Here is a 20,767-nt window from a genome sequence, read left to right as displayed (position 1 = left end):
AAACGTATAAAAACGTTTGGTAAATGTGAGGAAAACCGCCATAAAAAGTATAAAAACGTTTGGTAAATGAAAACCGCCATAAACGTATAAAAACGTTTGGTAAATGGGAGGAAAACGCCATAAACGTATAAAAACGTTTGGTAAAAAATAAAAACGTTTGGTAAATGTGAGGAAAACCGCCATAAACGTATAAAAACGTTTGGTAAATGGGAGAAAACCGCCATAAACGTATAAAAACGTTTGGTAAATGTGAAAACCGCCATAAACGTATAAAAACGTTTGGTAAATGGGAGGAAAACATAAAAAAAAAACGTTTGTAAATGTGAGGAAAACCGCCATAAAAGTATAAAAACGGGTAAATGGGAGGAAAATGAAAATAAAAACGTTTGGTAAATGGGAGGAAAACCGCCATAAACGTATAAAAACGTAAATATAAACGTATAAAAACGTTTGGTAAAAAAAATAAACGTATAAAAACGTTTGGTAAATGGGAGGAAAACCGCCATAAACGTATAAAAACGTTTGGTAAATTGAAAACCGCCATAAAAGTATAAAAACGTTTGGTAAATGGGAGGAAAAAAAACGTATAAAAACGTTTGGTAAATGGGAGGAAAATGGTATAAAAACGTTTGGTAAATGGAAGGAAAACCGCCATGTAAAAAAACATGGAATTGACGACCACCATAAACGTAAAATAAAAAAAAGTTTAGTACATGGAAGTGAAAACCCCCATAAACGTAAAAACGAAAAAAAAAAAGTTTGGTACATGGAATTGAAAACCGCCATAAACGTAAAAACAAAAAAAAGTTTGGTACATGGGATTGAAAATCGGCATAAACGTATAACAACTTCTAGTACATGGAACTGAAAACCACAAAAAACGTTTGGTACATGGAATTGAAAACCACCATAAACGTTAAAAAAAAGTTTAGTACCTGGAATTGAAAACTGCCACAAACGTAAAAACAAAAACAAAAAAAGTTTGGTACATGAAATTGAAAACCACCATAAACGTAAAAACAAAAAAAAAAAAAAAAAAAATTGGTACATGGAATTGAAAACAGCCATAATCTTATAAACGTTGGTTACAAGGGAAGGGGAAATGTCACTGCAAAAAAAAAAAAAAAAAAGAATCTGAGCACGAACAGAGCTCAGAATTAAACTGAAGCTCTTAATCCGGTGCTCAGCGGAACTCCACGGTTTCGAATCGATTCCACTTCGACAGTGTTGAATTCCACTTCGTGGAATTGAGTGGATTGCATGAAAGGTTCATCCTGCGTATGGCCTTTTAGGTTTTATATGTATATATATATTTTATATTTTTTGCTGGATTTTGGAAACTATACAATGGATTTTTTCTTGGTGGGAATTGAGTCGGTGGTTGATAGGGCTTTTTAATTATGTTGCTGTTGCTTCGTTGCTAATATAAAATATGCATATAAGATTATATATGTATATACATATATATACGTATATATATATATATACCTATACATATATATATATATATATATATATATACAAATATATATATACATATATATATATATATATATATATATATATATATATATATACATATATATATATATATATATACTGTATATATAAGAGAAGGTTCGGTCCAGGATTTCCCAAGGTTTACTATAATTTGCACGGAGTTTTGAAGATCTTAGGTATATGTATATTAATATTTATATATATATGTATATATATGTATGTATGTATTATGTATGTATGCATATATAGTGTGAATAAGCAAATATGTATAACTATCCTTAATTATAACAACATACATACAAAATTAGAGTTGATACAGTAATTTTAATTTTCTGCCCTTACCTTACGCACACCCGGAGAAATAACGTCACAGTCCACGTGATTTCCAGGAAAAGGACCGTTATTGATAACGCCCTGGAAGGAAGAGATAAAGAATGAACAACGTTATTTGAAACTGATAATGGGGCAGCCATATCCTTAATTTTGTTTATGACTGTAATTTGCTTAATAAGATCATTGTTATTTTCATTATAGTTACAGGGATAATAATAATAATAATAATAATAATATAATAATAATAATGATTGCCTTTAACCTACTTATCGCTGTTATTGTTTATTATTTATTAAAAAGCTTGCTTCTTGTAATGTAGTAGTTGGTAATGTCATAATGTTTACAGCAATAATAAAACTAGTAAACAATAAATACCATAAAAACAAACTGATAAACAATTTATAATAAAAATACAGGTACTAATAGTAATTTTGACAAGTAATAATAATAATAATAATAATAATTATTATAAGATAATAATAATAATAATAATAATAATAAATTATTGCAGAGGTTGAATTAACACAAAAATCGAAACACTATTAGTAGCGTAACTATTACCTTCAGTGATAAAGGTTATGATTATACCATGAACAAATTTTTAGTAGTATTAACAAAATGCAATACATGCAATACAAAAAATTTTGTTGCTGCTATTAACAGAAATGTTATTGTCATATTACATTTTGAATGCTATAATTTTGATAACATGATAACTATACAATGAATTTTGATGCTGCCATAAAAAGTGATATCATTATTATTATTATCTACTCTGATATTGTCACCATAACTAGTAGTCACTGAACTCATACTTACAATATGTAGGCGCCTAGCGTATGGTGGTGGTACACCATATCTACTCCAACACCCCAGAGTACTGGAAATAAAAGCAAATAGATATTAGACGCAAAGTTATCTGGGCTGTTTCAAGTTTTGTAAATTGTCATTACGTGTAATGCACGCGGAAATGAGTCACGTAAAGTACTTGGTGCGTGCGATAAAAATGCTTGCTAGAATTTTTAGATTATTCTGGATTTTTGCAGGTGGTTTTACGAACACACTCCCAAACCCACACACACACACACACACACATACATAAATACACATGTATGTGTGTGTGTTTGTGTGTGTGTGTGATATTTTTCTGTATAGCTATGCAATTTTACAAAACTTCAGTAATTCTCTCTCTCTCTCTCTCTCTCTCTCTCTCTCTCTCTCTCTCTCTCTCTCTCTCTCTCTCTCTCTCTCTCTTTATTGTATATATATATATATGTATGTATATGTATATATTTGTGTATATATGTATGTATATGTATATATATTGTGTATATATGTATGTAAATGTACATATATATACACCATATATATATACATATTCTCTCTCTCTCTCTCTCTCTCTCTCTCTCTCTCTCTCTCTCTCTCTCTCTCTCATCCTTCAGTTTATCTTTCTAAGTAACAGCTTCCTTCCGCCTCTTCCTTCCTCCAGACTCTTCCCGCTGGCGAGAAATAAACCTTTTTACCCAAATGGAGCCGGTAGTGTGGCTGAGACGATTCTTTTGGGGGTAAATAAGCAACAGTTACGATATCCTGTGTCGTCTGCTCTCTCTCTCTCTCTCTCTCTCTCTCTCTCTCTCTCTCTCTCTCTCTCTCTCTCTCTCTCTCCCGCTGTCCTAAAGGGGATATCTCTGTGCAGAGTTTGTTCCTAATTCGTCGTACTAGTGTTAGTTTGTCACCAACCTTGGGGTTTTGAGAGAGAGAGAGAGAGAGAGAGAGAGAGAGAGAGAGAGAGAGAGAGAGAGAGAGAGAGAGAGGGTGGGGAAGGAACGTTTGAATGAATTTTATTGATAATTTATCGATGGTTTTCATATCTTTATTCTGTAACACTGTGTGTGTGTGTGTGTAGAGAGAGAGAGAGAGAGAGAGAGAGAGAGAGAGAGAGAGAGAGAGAGAGAGAGAGAGAAGGAATATTTTAGATGGTGTCCTTAATGATTTAATGGTTTTCATATCTTTATTCTGTAATACTTTGTGTGCGTGTAAAAGAGAGAGAGAGAGAGAGAGAGAGAGAGAGAGAGAGAGAGAGAGAGAGAAGGAATATTTTAGATGGTTTCATTAATGATTTAATGGCAGTTTTCATATCGTTACTCTGTAGCATAGAAAAAAGTGTTCAAAATTTCATTAATCATTTTTGAGAAAGGCGTTTCGTAACACTGTAGGAAACAAGGAAAAAAATATTCGCTCCCTTTTATAATTATCACGTTATTATGAATGCACTGTATATAATTTACAGGATTATGTACAAACTTTAAAATACACAAACACTGATTCCTGAGATCACCTCCGAGCGAAAATTTTACGAACTAAGATAGTTTACTGGGAAATTCATTTTGCCTGTGTTGGCGTAAGCAGTGAATTATGTACCTGGTTGTTAGTCATCTGTGGTTAGTTGGAACAAGGGGTTAATGGCCTTAGGGCCAAGAACCTTTATCCTAGAAACTTGCTGAGATTTCTGAAAAAATATTGTATAAATATAAAATAAAAAATACTTGTGTGTATTGTTAGTTTTTGCTTATATTTTTTTTCCTCGGTAGGCATTTGGTTGTATACTTACCTATGTATTCTTATAAGTATGTATAACTGTATATTTATTCATATTTGCATTCACTGATACAGACACACTACGCATGGTGTCTGCTAAGCGGACATTTGAAAGTTTCTACTTGTAGATCAGTCTGTACTTAATTATATATGATTAATTATGTACAATATGTACAAACCCTCAAGGTGTACTTTTATATATATATATATATATATATATATATATATATATATATATATATATATATATATATATATATATATATATATATATATATATATATATTTATATATATATATATATATATATATTTTGAACTTTATATTTATATGTATATAATATATATGTTTTTTATATTAATATATATTTATGTATACATACATACAACATTTTATATATATATATATATATATATATATATATATATATATATATAAATTATATATATATATATATATATATATATATATATATATATATATATATATATATATATATATATATATATATATATATATATATATATATATATATATATATATATATATATACTTTAACATATGCGTTTGGTCGAACCTGCATTCACACACAAACACGCTACGCACAGTTTGTACAAAACAAACACTGAAAAATCTCATCACTAACGTCCACCCCGTCTGTATTAAAATATGCAAATTTCCAAAAGACGGCTTTAGGGAAAATACTGCAACATTCTTTCCCGGTGTCTCTGGCGAGCCTCCCTTGCCTTGCAGTCTAAATTAGGATAAAAAATGAAATTACCATATTCGGAAGGGAAGACGAATTCTTTAGTTTTGATGTTGCTTTTGCAACGCACGTAAGTCTGAACAAATTGAATTGGCTTGCGGGAAACATTGTGGGTCTGTATTCGTGAAAGTCCGTTACGTCTAAAATGCGACGAATTAGGTACCTGGTTGTTAATTAAATCTTGTGGGTTGCAGTCAAGGTCGAGGAGAGTTTGAGAATTGTTGAGTGCTTTGAATGGGTGCCATCTTCAGGTGGGGTTAAGAAAAAGGACATGGGGCTTGCAACCTCACACCTGATGACTAATGACTATAAAAGGGACACCCTTACTGGCGCCATCTTCTTAAAATAGAAAAAGGCATAGGTGAGATATATATATATATATATATATATATATATATATATATATATATATATATATATATATATATATATATATAAATATATATATATATATGAATATGCATATATATGAATATATTTATATACATATATAATATATTTATATACATATATACATACATATTTATATATATATTCATATATACATATGTATATATATATATATATAAACGTTCTTTTTGAGAAATTAATTAGTTTAGGCTGGCGACGACACGCTGGATACTGTGTAGCGCTTGTCACTCACAGCAGACTCAAGTTCCATTTCGGTGCGCGTTCCCTCATTATCATAATGAAGCTCCTAAGAAATTTCTCTCTGTGTAGTGCCAATAGATTTTCACGCTTGGGAAGCTCCATTTTACACCTGAGGTATCGCTGTCAGCTCGTGCGCTTCTAGAGCTTATTTGGAGCTTAATGTTTGTATATTTTGATTATGATTTTTTTGCGTTATGCAGTATCTCGTTCGCTCTACTGATTTATTATTATTATTATTATTATTATTATTATTATTATTATTATTATTATTATTATTATTATTATTATTATTATTATTATTATTATTATTATTAAGCCCTTTGTTGGCCGAGTTGGTTGAGCTTCAGACCGTCATTCGATGGGCCGGAGTTCGATTCCCGCCGCCGGCTGATGAAGAGTTAGAGGAATTTATTTCTGGTGATAGAAATTCATTTCTCGCTATAATGTGGTTCGGATTCCACAATAAGTTGTAGGTCCCGTTGCTAATAACCAATTGGTTCTTAGCCACGTAAAATAAGTTAATCGGGCCAGCCCTAGAGAGCTGTTAATCAGCTCAGTGGTCTGGTAAAACTAAGCTATACTTACTTATTATTATTATTATTATTATTATTATTATTATTATTATTATTATTATTATTATTTTTAATATTATTATTATTATTATTATTTTTATTTATTATTATTATTATTATTATTATTATTATTATTATTGCAAATCTTCTTCACAATCCCGTGAATATGTTTATAAAATACAAAATCCACATTTATGTAAAGTACTGTATTTACAAATAATAAGGGAGCTGAGCAGGCTCTCGAAAGCTCCTGGAATTCATTTTATTATTTGTAAATACAGTACTTTACATCAATGTGGATTTTGTATTTTATTATTATTATTATTATTATTATTATTATTATTATTATTATTATTATTATTATTATTATTATTATTATTCACATGGACCAAGCCTACAGGTGCCATTGACTTGAAATTCAGGCTTCCAAAGAATATGGTGTTGTGTTCATTCGAAAGAAGTTACAGAAGATCATAGGGAACACAGAAGAAGGGGCCAGTTATTAGAAAAGATAAAACAAAAGATAAATTAATAAATAAGTAAATAGATAAAAATATAAGGGAATTATTAAAAAGCAAGATGAATTGTTTTACGGTAGTAATGCATTGCATTACTAGAACCAAACACGCTAACACGGCAATAAAAGCGTAGCATGACATGCACACAATAAAAGTTGTACCGGAACACCCGCCTTTAATACTTTCAGATAAGAGCGGACTGACAGAGAGAGAGAGAGAGAGAGAGAGGAGAAGGAGAACTTCGGAAACAATTTTAGACAGATGCATAAGCGCCCGGGAAAAGTTTCTCCGGGTAAAAAAAAAAATGCCAATAAATCTTACTTTCTTGAGCAAATAAGAAAACGGGTTTTGTCCAGACTTCAGTCACAGGCGCTCTTAAGTAGAGACCGAGAGAGAGAGAAAAATGGATTTTGCCTACCTCGTGTTTTATATGTATATATATATATATATATATATATATATATATATATATATATATATATATATATTATATATATGTATATATATATATGTTATATGCTCATATATCTATATGTATATATATATATATATATATATATATATATATATATATGGGTATATATATATATATATATATATATATATATTATATATATATATATATTATATATATATATATACATATATAAACTTTGGAGTCGACTGCATCGTGTTGTTTCATATTGCATGGTCGCTAGACATAGGGAGACCGATAAGGCACTCTGCTATATTCGTTCACACGCTATATATGTATATATATATATATATATATATATATATATATATATATATATATATATATATATATATATATATATATATATATATATATATATATGTATATATATATATGTATGTGTATATATATATGAATATATATACATATAAATATAATGTATATATATATTACACTTGTTTCTGTACATTAGCTATTATGTATTGTATATGTACAGTATTATGGGATACTATATTCACATACTCTTTAGACTGCTAGGAGAGCCAGTCATTAAAGATTCATCCTTAAGATATATCTAGAATTGTGGTGTCTCTCTGTATGTTAAGTCTGATGATACTGAGCTCTTGTGGGGTTGACAGACACCCTGCCTCGACGTTCCAGCTTATTAAATATTCAGAACCGAATAAAAATTCCATGGCGTTGGGAATAGGAGAAAGTTTTAATGAAGGATATGGGTAGGTAAATGAAGATTCAAGTCATGAACATATGGTCAAATAAAATTTTGGAGATGTGAAGCTTATTTAGTGCCCCATGACAGGTTAAATTCTCTCTCTCTCTCTCTCTCTCTCTCTCTCTCTCTCTCTCTCTCTCTCTCTCTCTCTTCCCTTTTGGCTTCAAATAACAGTAGCCGGAACAACCGGTTCGGAAGGCAGTGGAAGGCATAGGATATGTGGTTTTTTTTCCACAGTATCTGGTTCGCATTCGTTTTGCATGCATTGTTGCTTCGCTTGTGGAGTAACACTGTTATCAATTTATGCTACCGGCCAGAGTGTGTGTGTGTATATATATATATATATATATATATATATATATATATATATATATATATATATATATATATATATTATATATATATATATATAGTATATATAATATGTGTGTATATATATATACACTGTATGTATACATACACACTCACACATATAGTGTATATATACATATACAAATATAGGGACATGCGTGTCTGTATATATTGTATATGCATAAAAACAGTTCCCTTCGGTCACAGAAAAGTAATAAAGAAACTTTAGAGAGGAAGTCTCCTTTGAGAGCGGGTGGAGCAGAAGCTCTTCTTACTCCTGAATGAATTTGAAAGGGAACGAATAAAAACCAAAATTTCAATAAAGCGATTTGTTGCGTTTTTTTTTTTTTTTTTACCGAAGCATGTATTATTTTCCTTTTGCTAGAAGTGTTGCCTTAGAATGAAATATACAAGGGGGGCTTAAGTATTTCATATATATACATATATATACATATATATGTATATATAAAGTACTATATAAATATATATACATATATATATATATATATATATATATATATATATATATATATATATATATATATATATATATAGTGAATTGCGTAAACAATATTTATCTTCATACTTTTAAATGTTCCTGAGACCACGAGCAGGAATTGGGTTTGTCATATAAATAACATAAATAAAATTCTCCTTCAAGACGGAAAGGAAGATATATTTTGATCTAATTATCATTTGCATTATAGGTAATTGCCCCGACTAAAGTAATCTACAGGAAGAGTCATATGATTTTTGTGCGTCAGTCAGATAGTGACTAACACTGTTTCTCGCCCATTTTAGTCACACTATCTTCTTCATAGCAATCAACTGGCTAACACTTCTCAACATATTTCAGTTTGCAGATCAGCGTACTTTGGGATTCTGTTTTGGTTCTCTCTCTCTCTCTCTCTCTCTCTCTTAGGCCTTTGCTCAAGATGGTCCTTTGGGTATCTGTGCCATCGGATTTTCCATTAATAATTATAATCAAATTTTGACCTGAGCTGTTAAAACGTTAATTTCAATTCAAATTATTTTTCACTTGGTAGTTCCTGTCACCTTTCCCTTACTTTCAATTAATATTTTAGGGACGCCACTTTGAAAGTTTCAAATTCATATTGATAAAGAGAATTGTTCATGAAAGAATTATATTTATTGGAATATTTCAGAGTTACTACCGGTTTCTGAGGCATATTAAGAAATATAGTCTTTTAATCTTCCCTAGGATACAGGCTCCGCCCCTGAGTCGCATAGTTGCCAGGTGTCTCCAGGGAGGTAATGCCTACCGTCTATATGTCTGACTGGTTGGAGCGGATTATATATTTGAAATAAAAGCATTTATTCGTTTGCATTATGTAGCTTCGGAAATTAAGCCTGCTGTTTGCTACTCTTTTGTGACCGAGTTTTTTTCTAGTTGGTTTTAAGCTCTTGCACTAAAGAAACATAAAAGAAAAATACTGTAAATATTTGAGCTCTTGACTTTTAAGTCGAACTAATCTCCTTTCCTTACTGTCATGTATTTTTGTGCAACTTTGAGAGAGAGAGAGAGAGAGAGAGAGAGAGAGAGAGAGAGAGAGAGAGAGAGAGAGAGAGAGGAGGCAGATGTAATTTGGTACTGTACTCGGTATTTCAGAGAATACGAACGGGAATGAGTTTACAGGAAAATATATTATAGCATCTTTATGTATAAGAAAGCGAAATGAATTAATTGCTTTATTTTTTATGTATGTCTGTCAGCTTGAAGAAACCAATGAGGAAAGTAATCGGATGTGATATAAAATAAATGAATAAGGAAAATTATTTTTCCTAAATGAATAAGGAAAATTATTTTTCCTAAATGAATAAGGGAAATTATTTTTCCTAGTTTCTGGTGTATTAAATTTGACGAGCAACAATTTATAGCCGTCAGGTTTTTTTTTAATTTTATTTTGCTTCAGTGGGAAAGTCATTGAAAGTACGTTTTGATTTTTTTATTGTAAGACATAGAAAGATAGACCGTCTGGTTAAGGGGTAAATAAATGAAATGAAATGTAAATTTATACGAACATATCGTACAGTGTATTCTTGGATTGCATATTGCAAGACGTAGAGTGATACCCCGCCTGCGTAAGATGTGAATAAGCAAAACAAAATGGAATAAACAACAAATGAGAGACTGAAAACTCAGGAAAACTGTCTGCCGTAGCATGTAAACACAAGCATGTTCATATTGTATTCAGCAAAGTAGCAGATGACGCTAGTCATTTTGAATGTCCGTTAAGGGCTTCAGCAGGAGACGATGTTCGTGACCTATGCTTCTCGTAATATATCTCTCAGGGCGAGTTGCCAAATTGGATTTTCAGGCGGGGTTCGTTTACCAGTGTCTGTCACGGCCGTCAGCGTAAATGTTTATTGTAAAATGCAAAGGGAGTCCTTTTCTCAGCTCACTTCTGCCGCCTTTTTGGTTCATTACGTTCTACGAGGAGGTCATGTGTATGGTTTGTTTGTTTGTTTCTGCGTCGGTTTGTTAGCAAGATTATGCAAAACTTTGGCGTGGATTTTTGCGAAAACTTTACCGAAGATTGGCTCCATATCTGGCAATAAGTGATTAGGTATTGGGAGAGATAGGAATGCAAATTTTAAAGCAAGGAACGTTTTCTGGGGGATGGGAGTAGGATTTGGACAGCCTTAGCGGGAGTTTGTTTGTGTTCATAACTGGATGTATTATTTTCTTTCTCGGTTCCTAAACACGCTTGATTGGAATTTGCATGGTGTATTTTATTGCTCACTAGTATGATATTAGGAGATATTTGTGCAGAGCAGTAGAAATTCTTTGGGAATATATGTATATATATATTCATATATATATATATATATTATATATATATATATATATATATATATATATATTCATATATATATATATATATATATATATATATATATATATATATATATATATATATATATATATATATATATATATATATATATATATATATATATATATATTTTCCCATGAAGAATTTCTACTGCTCTGCACAAATATCTCCTAATATCATATTAATCAGCAATATATATATATATATATATATATATATATATATATATATATATATAACAGATATATATGTATATCTTTATATATATATATATACTGTATATATGGAGAGAGAGAGAAAGAGAGAGAGACAGAGCATTTACAGTTTTCGTTATATTGTTAATTGATTTAATTTTCCTCTTATTCATGAGCTGCTTTTATATTGCATTAAATGCTGACTGAATTTAAATAACTTTTATCCTCTAGTCGCGTTGTAATGGTGTTCTGGCAATTTATTTAGGCGAAGTATTTAGATTATGCGGTTGTGTTAGCTCGTCAGTGTTTTCCTTCTTTGCGTTAAGTTCATTCGGTTTCCAGAAACATGGAGAGAGTTGTTATGATCAAATTTGGTACTTGCATATAACAGTCAAAATAACTCTATTTTTGAAGGAGAATCCAGCGAAAGTATCGGAAGGGTAGAGGGGGCCAAGCCATTGAATTTCATTTGCACTGTTTTGTTTTTTGGAAGTAATTTTATCACAAAAATTACTCCTGAAGAGTAAAAGGACCGAGTATGCAAGAGCACACTCGGGATCCAATTGTTTTATATTCTTTTTTTTTTTTTGTGAGAATTTCATTGCGGGAAACTGCTCTTTTATTCTTAAATTATACTGAATGCAGTTTTGTTGCTCAAATAAGGACTTATTTTACTTCGTTCTATCTCTGAGTATCTCTTTGTTAAAAACTGAACTTGTATATGTAGGCTTTTGCGTTTTGCTGTTCAACTGAGGACTTTGTTATTCTGTTTAGAACCGAGGTTTTTATTCGTTTTCATTGTAGACACTTTCATGTTAAAATCCGGTCGTCTTTTATTTGTTCTGTATAAAAGCTTTTCGTTGTTCAAAGCTGCGCCGTTTCTGTAACATGTGCGAGTGTTTAGATGCGTATAGCAGGACTGTTTTTGTAATTAGCTTTAAATCCAAACATTATAATGCTTCTGCCCTTTTGTTGTGTTGCGTTAGCCGAAGCTGCAATATGAAATGGGGGGGGGGCGTTCTGCGCGACCATTAAATGAAATGAAGATATTACAGATGCGCAGCATGCACGGTTTAGAAAGATACTGACAGTCAGGTTTATATTTAATGTTTTAAAGAAGCAAAACTAACCGAAATGCCTGAAGCAAGCAAATTTGCTCCATCAATGCATGCAACAGTTGGCCTCATGTTGCACTCGTTTGGATAGCCTACGCTCTCCAGCCGAAGTCTTAATATTATACTCTTAGATTTCCTCAGATGGTTTTATTTCCTTAGTCTTGGAAATAAATTTCCATCGCTCGTCACGTTGGTGAATTGCATGAAAGATGTCGCGACCGGTACTTTCCTCCAAGTCGGCAGTGAAGTGGACTTGCCAAATTAGATGGAAGTGGACTTGCCAAATTAGATTTTGAGTTGGTTATTGTAACAGTCTGCCCAGAGTTTTCCTTTTTTATTTTTAAAATAAATTTAAGTTGAACTATTTCCTGTGGAGGCCATAGTGACTACTTATATTTATATATATATATATATATATATATATATATATATATATATATATATATATATATATATATATATATAGTGTGTGTATGTGTGTGTGTGTGTGTGTGTGTGTGTGTGTGTGTGTGTGTGTTTTAACAGCATTCATTTTATTTTATCATTGCTTGGAGTCAAAGGTTAAGGAGAGAGGCTTAGTATTAATGTCTTTCTGCATGTCCCCATCGCCAGTCGATGGGGCATACAGACTTTTGACGGTACTTATGAAAAGGTAAAAATGTATGTTACAATTTATCATTCACATAGTCAAGATTGGTCCGTCTTTAGAAGTGAGTGAGTGTGTGTGTGTGCGTGTGGATATGTGTGTGTGTGTGAAAGAGAGAGAGAGAGAGAGAGAGAGAGAGAGAGAGAGAGAGGGGGTGTCACACTGACTTCAGAATGTTTCATTCCATTAGGAAAAGGAGAGAGAGAAAGAGAGAGAGAGAGTGCTTGGTGTATTAACACAGGCTTCAGAATATTTCGGTGCACTGAGAAAAGAAAAAAAAACGTAATGGAAGCATTTGCATCTAAGCCTCATCCAGGCACAGCAATTCTCTTTCTGGGATAATTTAGGAGGGTGAGTCATTTGTTACAAAAACCTAGCCAGGATAAGAGTCATCAAGTTCTACATGGAATACTCTCCTTGCTTTGCAGAAAGCAACATTACTGCTATTGACCTAAACTTATGTCGAAATATAAGGTTATCCTACTTCTGTCTGGACTGATTAAAACTCATCATTTTGGTAGTTGTCAGAGAATGTGGGGAACTGCTCTCTTAAGCAGGTTGAAATTGTTGTCGAGGCAATTATGTGGATGCAAATCTCACTTCTATATGTTATATTCGGGACGTACTTTCGTTCAGTTTGTTATTATAAGTTAAAAAGCATTTGTTTTCGTCATTATTGCCTTTTATATGACTTTTCATAGATATTTTGCTATTTTATGTTTTAATGTTTATAAGAGAGAGAGAGAGAGAGAGAGAATTATTTTTTTTCTTATTTTGAAAACTGAATGAATAAAATGATTCTTGTAATATCAGACTTTGCGAATAAGAATCCATTTTGATGGCATATTCGATCTTTAACTATTTCAGGAACTTGGAAAAATACTTTGGATGGGATAAAACGCCTTAGCGTCAGGCAGAATCTCCCGTTCTCTCTCCAGGGTCATTTATAAAGGTGAACACCCAGTAAAAAAAAAAAAAGGTAAACACCCAAAGAAAAAAGTGATCATCCAGTAAAAAAAGTGAACACTCAGTAAAAAAAAGGTGAACACCCAGTGAAAAAAAAGGTGAACACCCAGTAAAAACATGTGAACACCCAGTAAAAAAAAGTGAACACCCAGTAAAAAAGGTGAACACCCAGTAAAAGAAAGGTGAACACCCAGTAAACAAAGGTGAACACCCAGTAAAAAAAAAGGTGAACACCCAGTAAAAAAGTGAACACCCAGTAAAAAAAGTGAACACCCAGTAAAAAAAAGGATGAACACAATAAAAAAAGGGGGACACCCACTAAAAAAAAAAAGTGAACACCCAGTAAAAAAAAGGCCAAAAACTGACCGGGGTTGTGTTCACATGCAACCTGTGTAAATTGTTCTTGCATCATACAAACCATCGTTGCTACCATTCAGGTATATCTTTGTTGGTATATAACCCTTATCTTGATTATAGGTTATATGTTATTATTGTTTTACTTTTAAAGTTGCTATGTAGAAATACATGGCAATTTTATTTTTATTGAAGTTTTTGGTAGAAAAGGAGCCCTTACCCATTCACTTGTTATTACTGCCGAGAAAAGAATTGTACAAAGTTAGGGAAAAAGGAAGGTTAGATGTTTAATTCAAAAGAAGGTGACATATCCAAGTGCGTATATCTAAGGAACAAACTATTTGGTCGTTTTTGTAAATAGACCAACAAAAGTAAGGATGTCGTATTTTTGTAATGTATTTTTATCTCTTAGTATTCTGGAACACTGCATTTTAAATTAATTCTGTTGTCCTGCAGTTTCAGACATGAAAATATGCACTCATAGTTTACGCAAACAAATTCGCTATATGAACACACAATTGGCTTCGTTGTGTGAACACGCCTCGTAAACAGAGAAGCAAGAGACTCTCTTGGAAAAGTTAAATGTCTCCATTCAACAGCAACAGCATATTGTATTACTCCGCATTTCCAAGTAAATTTAAATTGTTTGTAACCTTCCTGGAGACGTACAGGCGAGCAATAGGCTTGACGTCGCGAACGATAGTTTTGCAATTTGTCGTTCAGGTCGCGTTGCCAAATTGGGTTTTCTGTTGGCGTTATTTCAGCTGTCAAGGCTCTAAGCGGAACGTTTTGTTCTGAAGACAGATGGGGACAATATTGTTTTTGCGTGTGCTCTTAGGTAGTTGAATATTGATATTCATATTCTTTTGTGGAATTCATCGGCATTTGAAAATCGTTGTTTTCGTTGTTGTTCCTTATATTTGTGTTTATATATATATATATATATATATATATATATATATATATATATATATATATATATATATATATATATATATATATATATATAATAAAACAATAATAATAAAATCCGAGATGATCTGATCTTATCTGTCTTTCCCGGGTGACAGTAGGGGAGACATGACACAGCCACCCACTCCCTGCAGACTGGTTTGTCTGGCCCGAGTGGGGGCGGAGTAAGTAGGGGATCGGGAGGGTAGGGGAGACAGCTGCCCTGGGCTACGTGTGCAATCTGTATAGTTATATATATATATATATATATATATATATATATATATATATATATATATATATATATGTATATATATGTAGTGTATATATATATATATATATATATGTATATATATATATATATATATATATATATATATATATATATATATATATATATATAATTCTTTCCTTCACGAGGTTCATAAAACGAACATGAGACCATTAGAAATTATAGAAGAGCTTATGAATAATTTTTTTATTAGTGAATCACAAACACACCTTAATATGTACTGCATACACATTTGTAGTCAGTATTATTGAAATGAGGAAAATAACGGCAATAGTATTCGCCAAATTCCCTGCGCGAATTAAAGCATTGTTCCAGTGCGAAATATTTTTTTTTCGATTTGTAATTGGTTCAGTGCTGGGGTATGACAGGTTTCTGTTGCATATTTTACGTGGGGGCAATATTTTTCGTTTTGTTAGATTTCCCTCACTAAAAATCTTTGATTAATGTTCCGCCATAGGCAGCTCTCTCTCTCTCTCTCTCTCTCTCTCTCTCTCTCTCTCTCTCTCTCTCTCTCTCTCTCTCTCTCTCTGCTTGTGTGCGTGTGTGTATGGAAGCGGACCTTGAAGAACAATGTTTTTTTTTTAATTGAATTTATTAAAAATTCAAAGTTCTCTCTCTCTCTCTCTCTCTCTCTCTCTCTCTGATATGCTAGCCATGTTATTCATAATATTCGATATTTAGGTTTAGGGAAAGTTGCAATGTTTTATATCTGGGCATTAGCAGATCCAGAAAAATTCATGGGGACCCACCAATTTTCATATTATATATATATATATATATATATATATATATATATATATATATATATATATATATATATATATATATATATATATATATATTTCTATAATAGATTTTTATATATATTTCTATAATAGATTTTTGTATTTTTCCCATTTCTATATTTCTCATTTATTTATGTTATTATTATCTAAATCTTCAGTATCATTATTTTGTCATTATTTTTCATGAGGGGGGCACGTCACGTGCCCAGATGCCCCCCCTCCCCGGATCCGCTAATGCCCATGGGAGATTTTTGCATTAAAAGGTTATAACCGTTGCGATTATTCAGGCAGTAGCAGGCAGTCGTTCGCCCCAAGTTGTTTTCAGTGAAGTAGATTTCAGTAACTTCCACCTTAATATTCTTTTACCATAAAGCTGGATTTTGCTTGTAACTTCATTAACATATTTTTCTTTTACGTAAGACTTTTTATGATTTTTTCAATAGATTTACTTATGATATCGGAATGAATTATTAATTACTTTCCTATCCTCTTTTTTTTTATACCGTTGCTTTGGATAGTGTATATTAATTTTGGTGTTAGTATAATTTTGGCGAGTGGAAATAATCAGTCAGGAAGCAGATTGCAAAAATATGACTTATTTTATATCTCTAAAAACTGTATTACTTTGCTCTTATTGATTATGGAGTAGGTATTCAAATCAGGGAATGTAAATTGCTTTTGCTTATTTTTAATCATAATCCCATGAAAAATATAAAAAAAAAATTCTGCTTTATTTTTTATTATTGAGTTATTACCGATTTTTATTACCGACTATTGAAGACCAGACAAATTAACAATCCCATAGACAGGGTAATACAATATTTCCATGAATAAAGGAAATAACGAGAATACAATCGGATTTTAACTGGATTTAATTTTCTGTCTGGATGGGCTTCACGTCCACTGGCAAAATATGGAATGATCTACAATCGTCAGTTTTCTTATGATTCCTCTAAGCTGCTTTCTTTGAAATTCAAAGTGGTGGCTCATCGGTTCTTTGTATCCCTGGAATCCTTTTGTCTTTTAGTCTCGGTTCAGACCAGACTTTGTGTTTTTCCTATATATATATGTATATATATACATACATATATATATATATATATATATATATATATATATATATATATATATATATATATATATATATATATATATATATATATATATGGCATAACGAAATATTTTGGTTATTTTATTAATATCCTATTTCAATATTGTTTTTCTTTGGTTAGAGGACATCCTTCACAAATGTTTATACTTATTCCCTTCGTAATATTTCTTTACTAAAATAAAGCTACCCAGAGTTTATTCGAACAGAAAATATTAATATTGTTTCCAGCATTATACAAAATTTTATATATGTATATATGTATATGTTTTTTTATATATATATATATATATATATATATATATATATATATATATATATATATATATATATATATATATATATATATATATATATATATATATATATATATATATATATATATATATATATATATATATATATATATACATACAAACACACACATATATATGTATATATTTACACTATATAATATATGTATGTATATATATATATATATATATATATATACACACATATATACATATGTATGTATATATATATTTGTATGCGTATGTATAAAACTCCGCTCATTGCTGGAAACAGCATTAATAACTTTTGTTCGAATAAATACTGGGTGACGTTTTTTATAAAGAAATGTTACGAAGCGGATATGTATAAAACATTTGTGAACATGTCCTGTAACCAATGAAGTCAACATTGAATTAGGATATTAATAAAAACTTTTCTTACAGTAAAAGATAGTTGGCTTTGTAAAGGGGATGAGGTATAAATGGTAGCGACGAAAAAAAATTATGGAGAATATTGATAATGTAATTTTTGCTAAGTGTTGTACATTCATCAAATTCTGCTGTAATAGAAAAGAGGCCACCTGTGGCATGAGTAAATTCATTTTGCTTATTTTGCTAAACTCAGCGGAACCATCAGTTCATTTTCTCCGTTTAGCCAATACTTTGAGGAAACGGGTGAGGCTGAGTCTCTTACGGAATGTGAAAATCTGCTTCTTTCATGGTTAAGGCCTCTCCTTTTTTCCGGCCTATTTCTTGTAACCATCAGGTCTGGCCGGGTCGCAAATTCCTGAGATGTTTTTTTGCCATGCCCCTAGGCTAGGTTAGGTTAGGTTAACCTAGGCTAGGTCAGGTTAACCTTGGCTAGGTTAGGTTAGGTTAACCTAGGCTAGGTTAGGTTAGGGTTAACCTAGGCTAGGTTAGGTTAGGTTAACCTAGGCTAGGTTAGGTTAGGTTAACCTAGGCTAGGTTAGGTTAGGGTTAACCAAGGCTAGGTTAGGTTAGGGTTAGATTAGTAAATTAACCGTAATTTGGGTGTGGAAAACATAATGAGATTATTTTCAAGAAAATTCTGTGGTTAGTTTTTAAGATATGGCGTCCCGCTTTTTTCAGGGAAAGGTTCCGGTACTCGATTATATCTTGGAAAAATGAGGCCGGGTGAAAACGGAAAAGAAATAAAATTCCCATTTTTTTTTTTTTTTTTGTAAATTCACTTCTGCCCTTCTACTTTGAACAGCGCTGTCAGACGTCCTGTCAATTGGGAAAAAACATTTGTTTGAAATAAAATTTCGCTGTTCTTTTGTCAGACTGACGGTTGATGTCTGTGCAAGAGAGAGAGAATATGTTTTGTGTGGTCATTAAATTGTAGATGGCTGCACCAGTATACGAATGTATATGTGCTACATTCTTTCAGTGTTTTGTTTATAAAATATTCATATATAAATATATAAATATATATATATATATATATATATATATATATATATATATATATATATATATATATATATATATATATATATATATATATATATATTAGGTTGCCTGCAAAAGAGAGCAGTGAAGATTGGAGTGTTCTTGGAAGTCAAGGTTTGAATATATTATAATGGAAAGAATTTGCTGAGCCAACTCTCATTTAAGGATAGTGGATAGTGAATATAAATGAAAGACAAAATTTTGAAGTTGTGGCTTAATGTTTAGATTCATAAAGAAGGAAATTCATATATATGTATATGTATATATATATATATATATATATATAAATAAATGAATTTCCTTATTTATGAATATAAAACAATTTATTAAGATATCAACTGCACATTGAAATGAAACAATGGGGTCGTTATGTTGACATTAGGTAAGCTGGAGATATCCCGTAATAAGTCCGGCATCAATTATACATTCACAGCATATGAAATGCGAGATGGAATCTGCCAAGGCATAAGCCATTGGGGATTTGGTGATGTTGGAGACTTCATACATATACAGTGATGGACGGGACAGGCAAATTACAGTCATGAAGTTAGAGAAACTGTAAAGTGATAGACGCTGATGGAGACACAAGGAAGTTATAGGTATACACTTAGGTAGAAACACAAGGAAGTTATAGTTATACAGTTAGTAGAAACACAAGGAAGTTATAGGTATACACTTAGGTAGAAACACAAGGAAGTTATAGTTATACAGTTAGTAGAAACACAAGGTAGTTATAGGTACACACTTAGGTAGAAACACAAGGAAGTTATAGGTATACACTTAGGTAGAAACACAAGGAAGTTATAGTTATACAGTTAGTAGAAACACAAGGAAGTTATAGGTACACACTTAGGTAGAAACACAAGGAAGTTAGATGTATACACTTAGGTAGAAACACAAGGAAGTTATAGGTATACACTTAGGTAGAAACACAAGGAAGTTATAGGTACACACTTAGGTAGAAACACAAGGAAGTTAGATGTATACACTTAGGTAGAAACACAAGGAAGTTATAGGTATACACTTAGGTAGAAAACACAAGGAAGTTATAGGTACACACTTAGGTAGAAACACAAGGAAGTTAGATGTATACACTTAGGTAGAAACACAAGGAAGTTAGATGTATACACTTAGGTAGAAACACAAGGAAGTTAGAGGTAAACACTTTGGTAGAAACACAAGGAAGTTAGAGGTAAACACTTAGGTAGAAACACAAGGAAGTTATAGGTATACATTTAGGTAGAAACACAAGGAAGTTATAGGTATACACTTAGGTA

At 31.4% G+C, this 20,767-nt stretch overlaps 2 protein-coding genes across 7 annotated transcripts in view; one reads left to right on the top strand and one right to left on the bottom strand.

The window, feature by feature from the left end:
- LOC136853027 (meiotic recombination protein SPO11) overlaps positions 1–20,767 on the top strand; it is a 366,970-nt gene that overhangs the window by 69,093 nt on the left and 277,110 nt on the right. The gene's annotated exons all lie outside the window — the stretch shown is intronic.
- Positions 1–20,767, bottom strand: part of LOC136853030 (transmembrane protein 72-like) — a 296,951-nt gene that overhangs the window by 52,032 nt on the left and 224,152 nt on the right. For all 3 annotated transcript variants that reach the window (XM_067128211.1, XM_067128213.1, XM_067128212.1), the window contains 2 exons: positions 2,653–2,713; positions 1,843–1,914 (listed from right to left, as the gene is read on the bottom strand). In XM_067128211.1, the coding sequence (XP_066984312.1) occupies positions 1,843–1,914; positions 2,653–2,713 (133 nt within the window). The remainder of the gene's footprint in view (positions 1–1,842; positions 1,915–2,652; positions 2,714–20,767) is intronic.

Source organism: Macrobrachium rosenbergii, chromosome 26 (assembly GCF_040412425.1).
Source record: "Macrobrachium rosenbergii isolate ZJJX-2024 chromosome 26, ASM4041242v1, whole genome shotgun sequence".
Taxonomy (NCBI): Eukaryota; Metazoa; Arthropoda; class Malacostraca; order Decapoda; family Palaemonidae; genus Macrobrachium; species Macrobrachium rosenbergii.
Note: the sequence above shows the minus strand (reverse complement) of the source record. Positions and strands in the feature narration are given on the sequence as shown.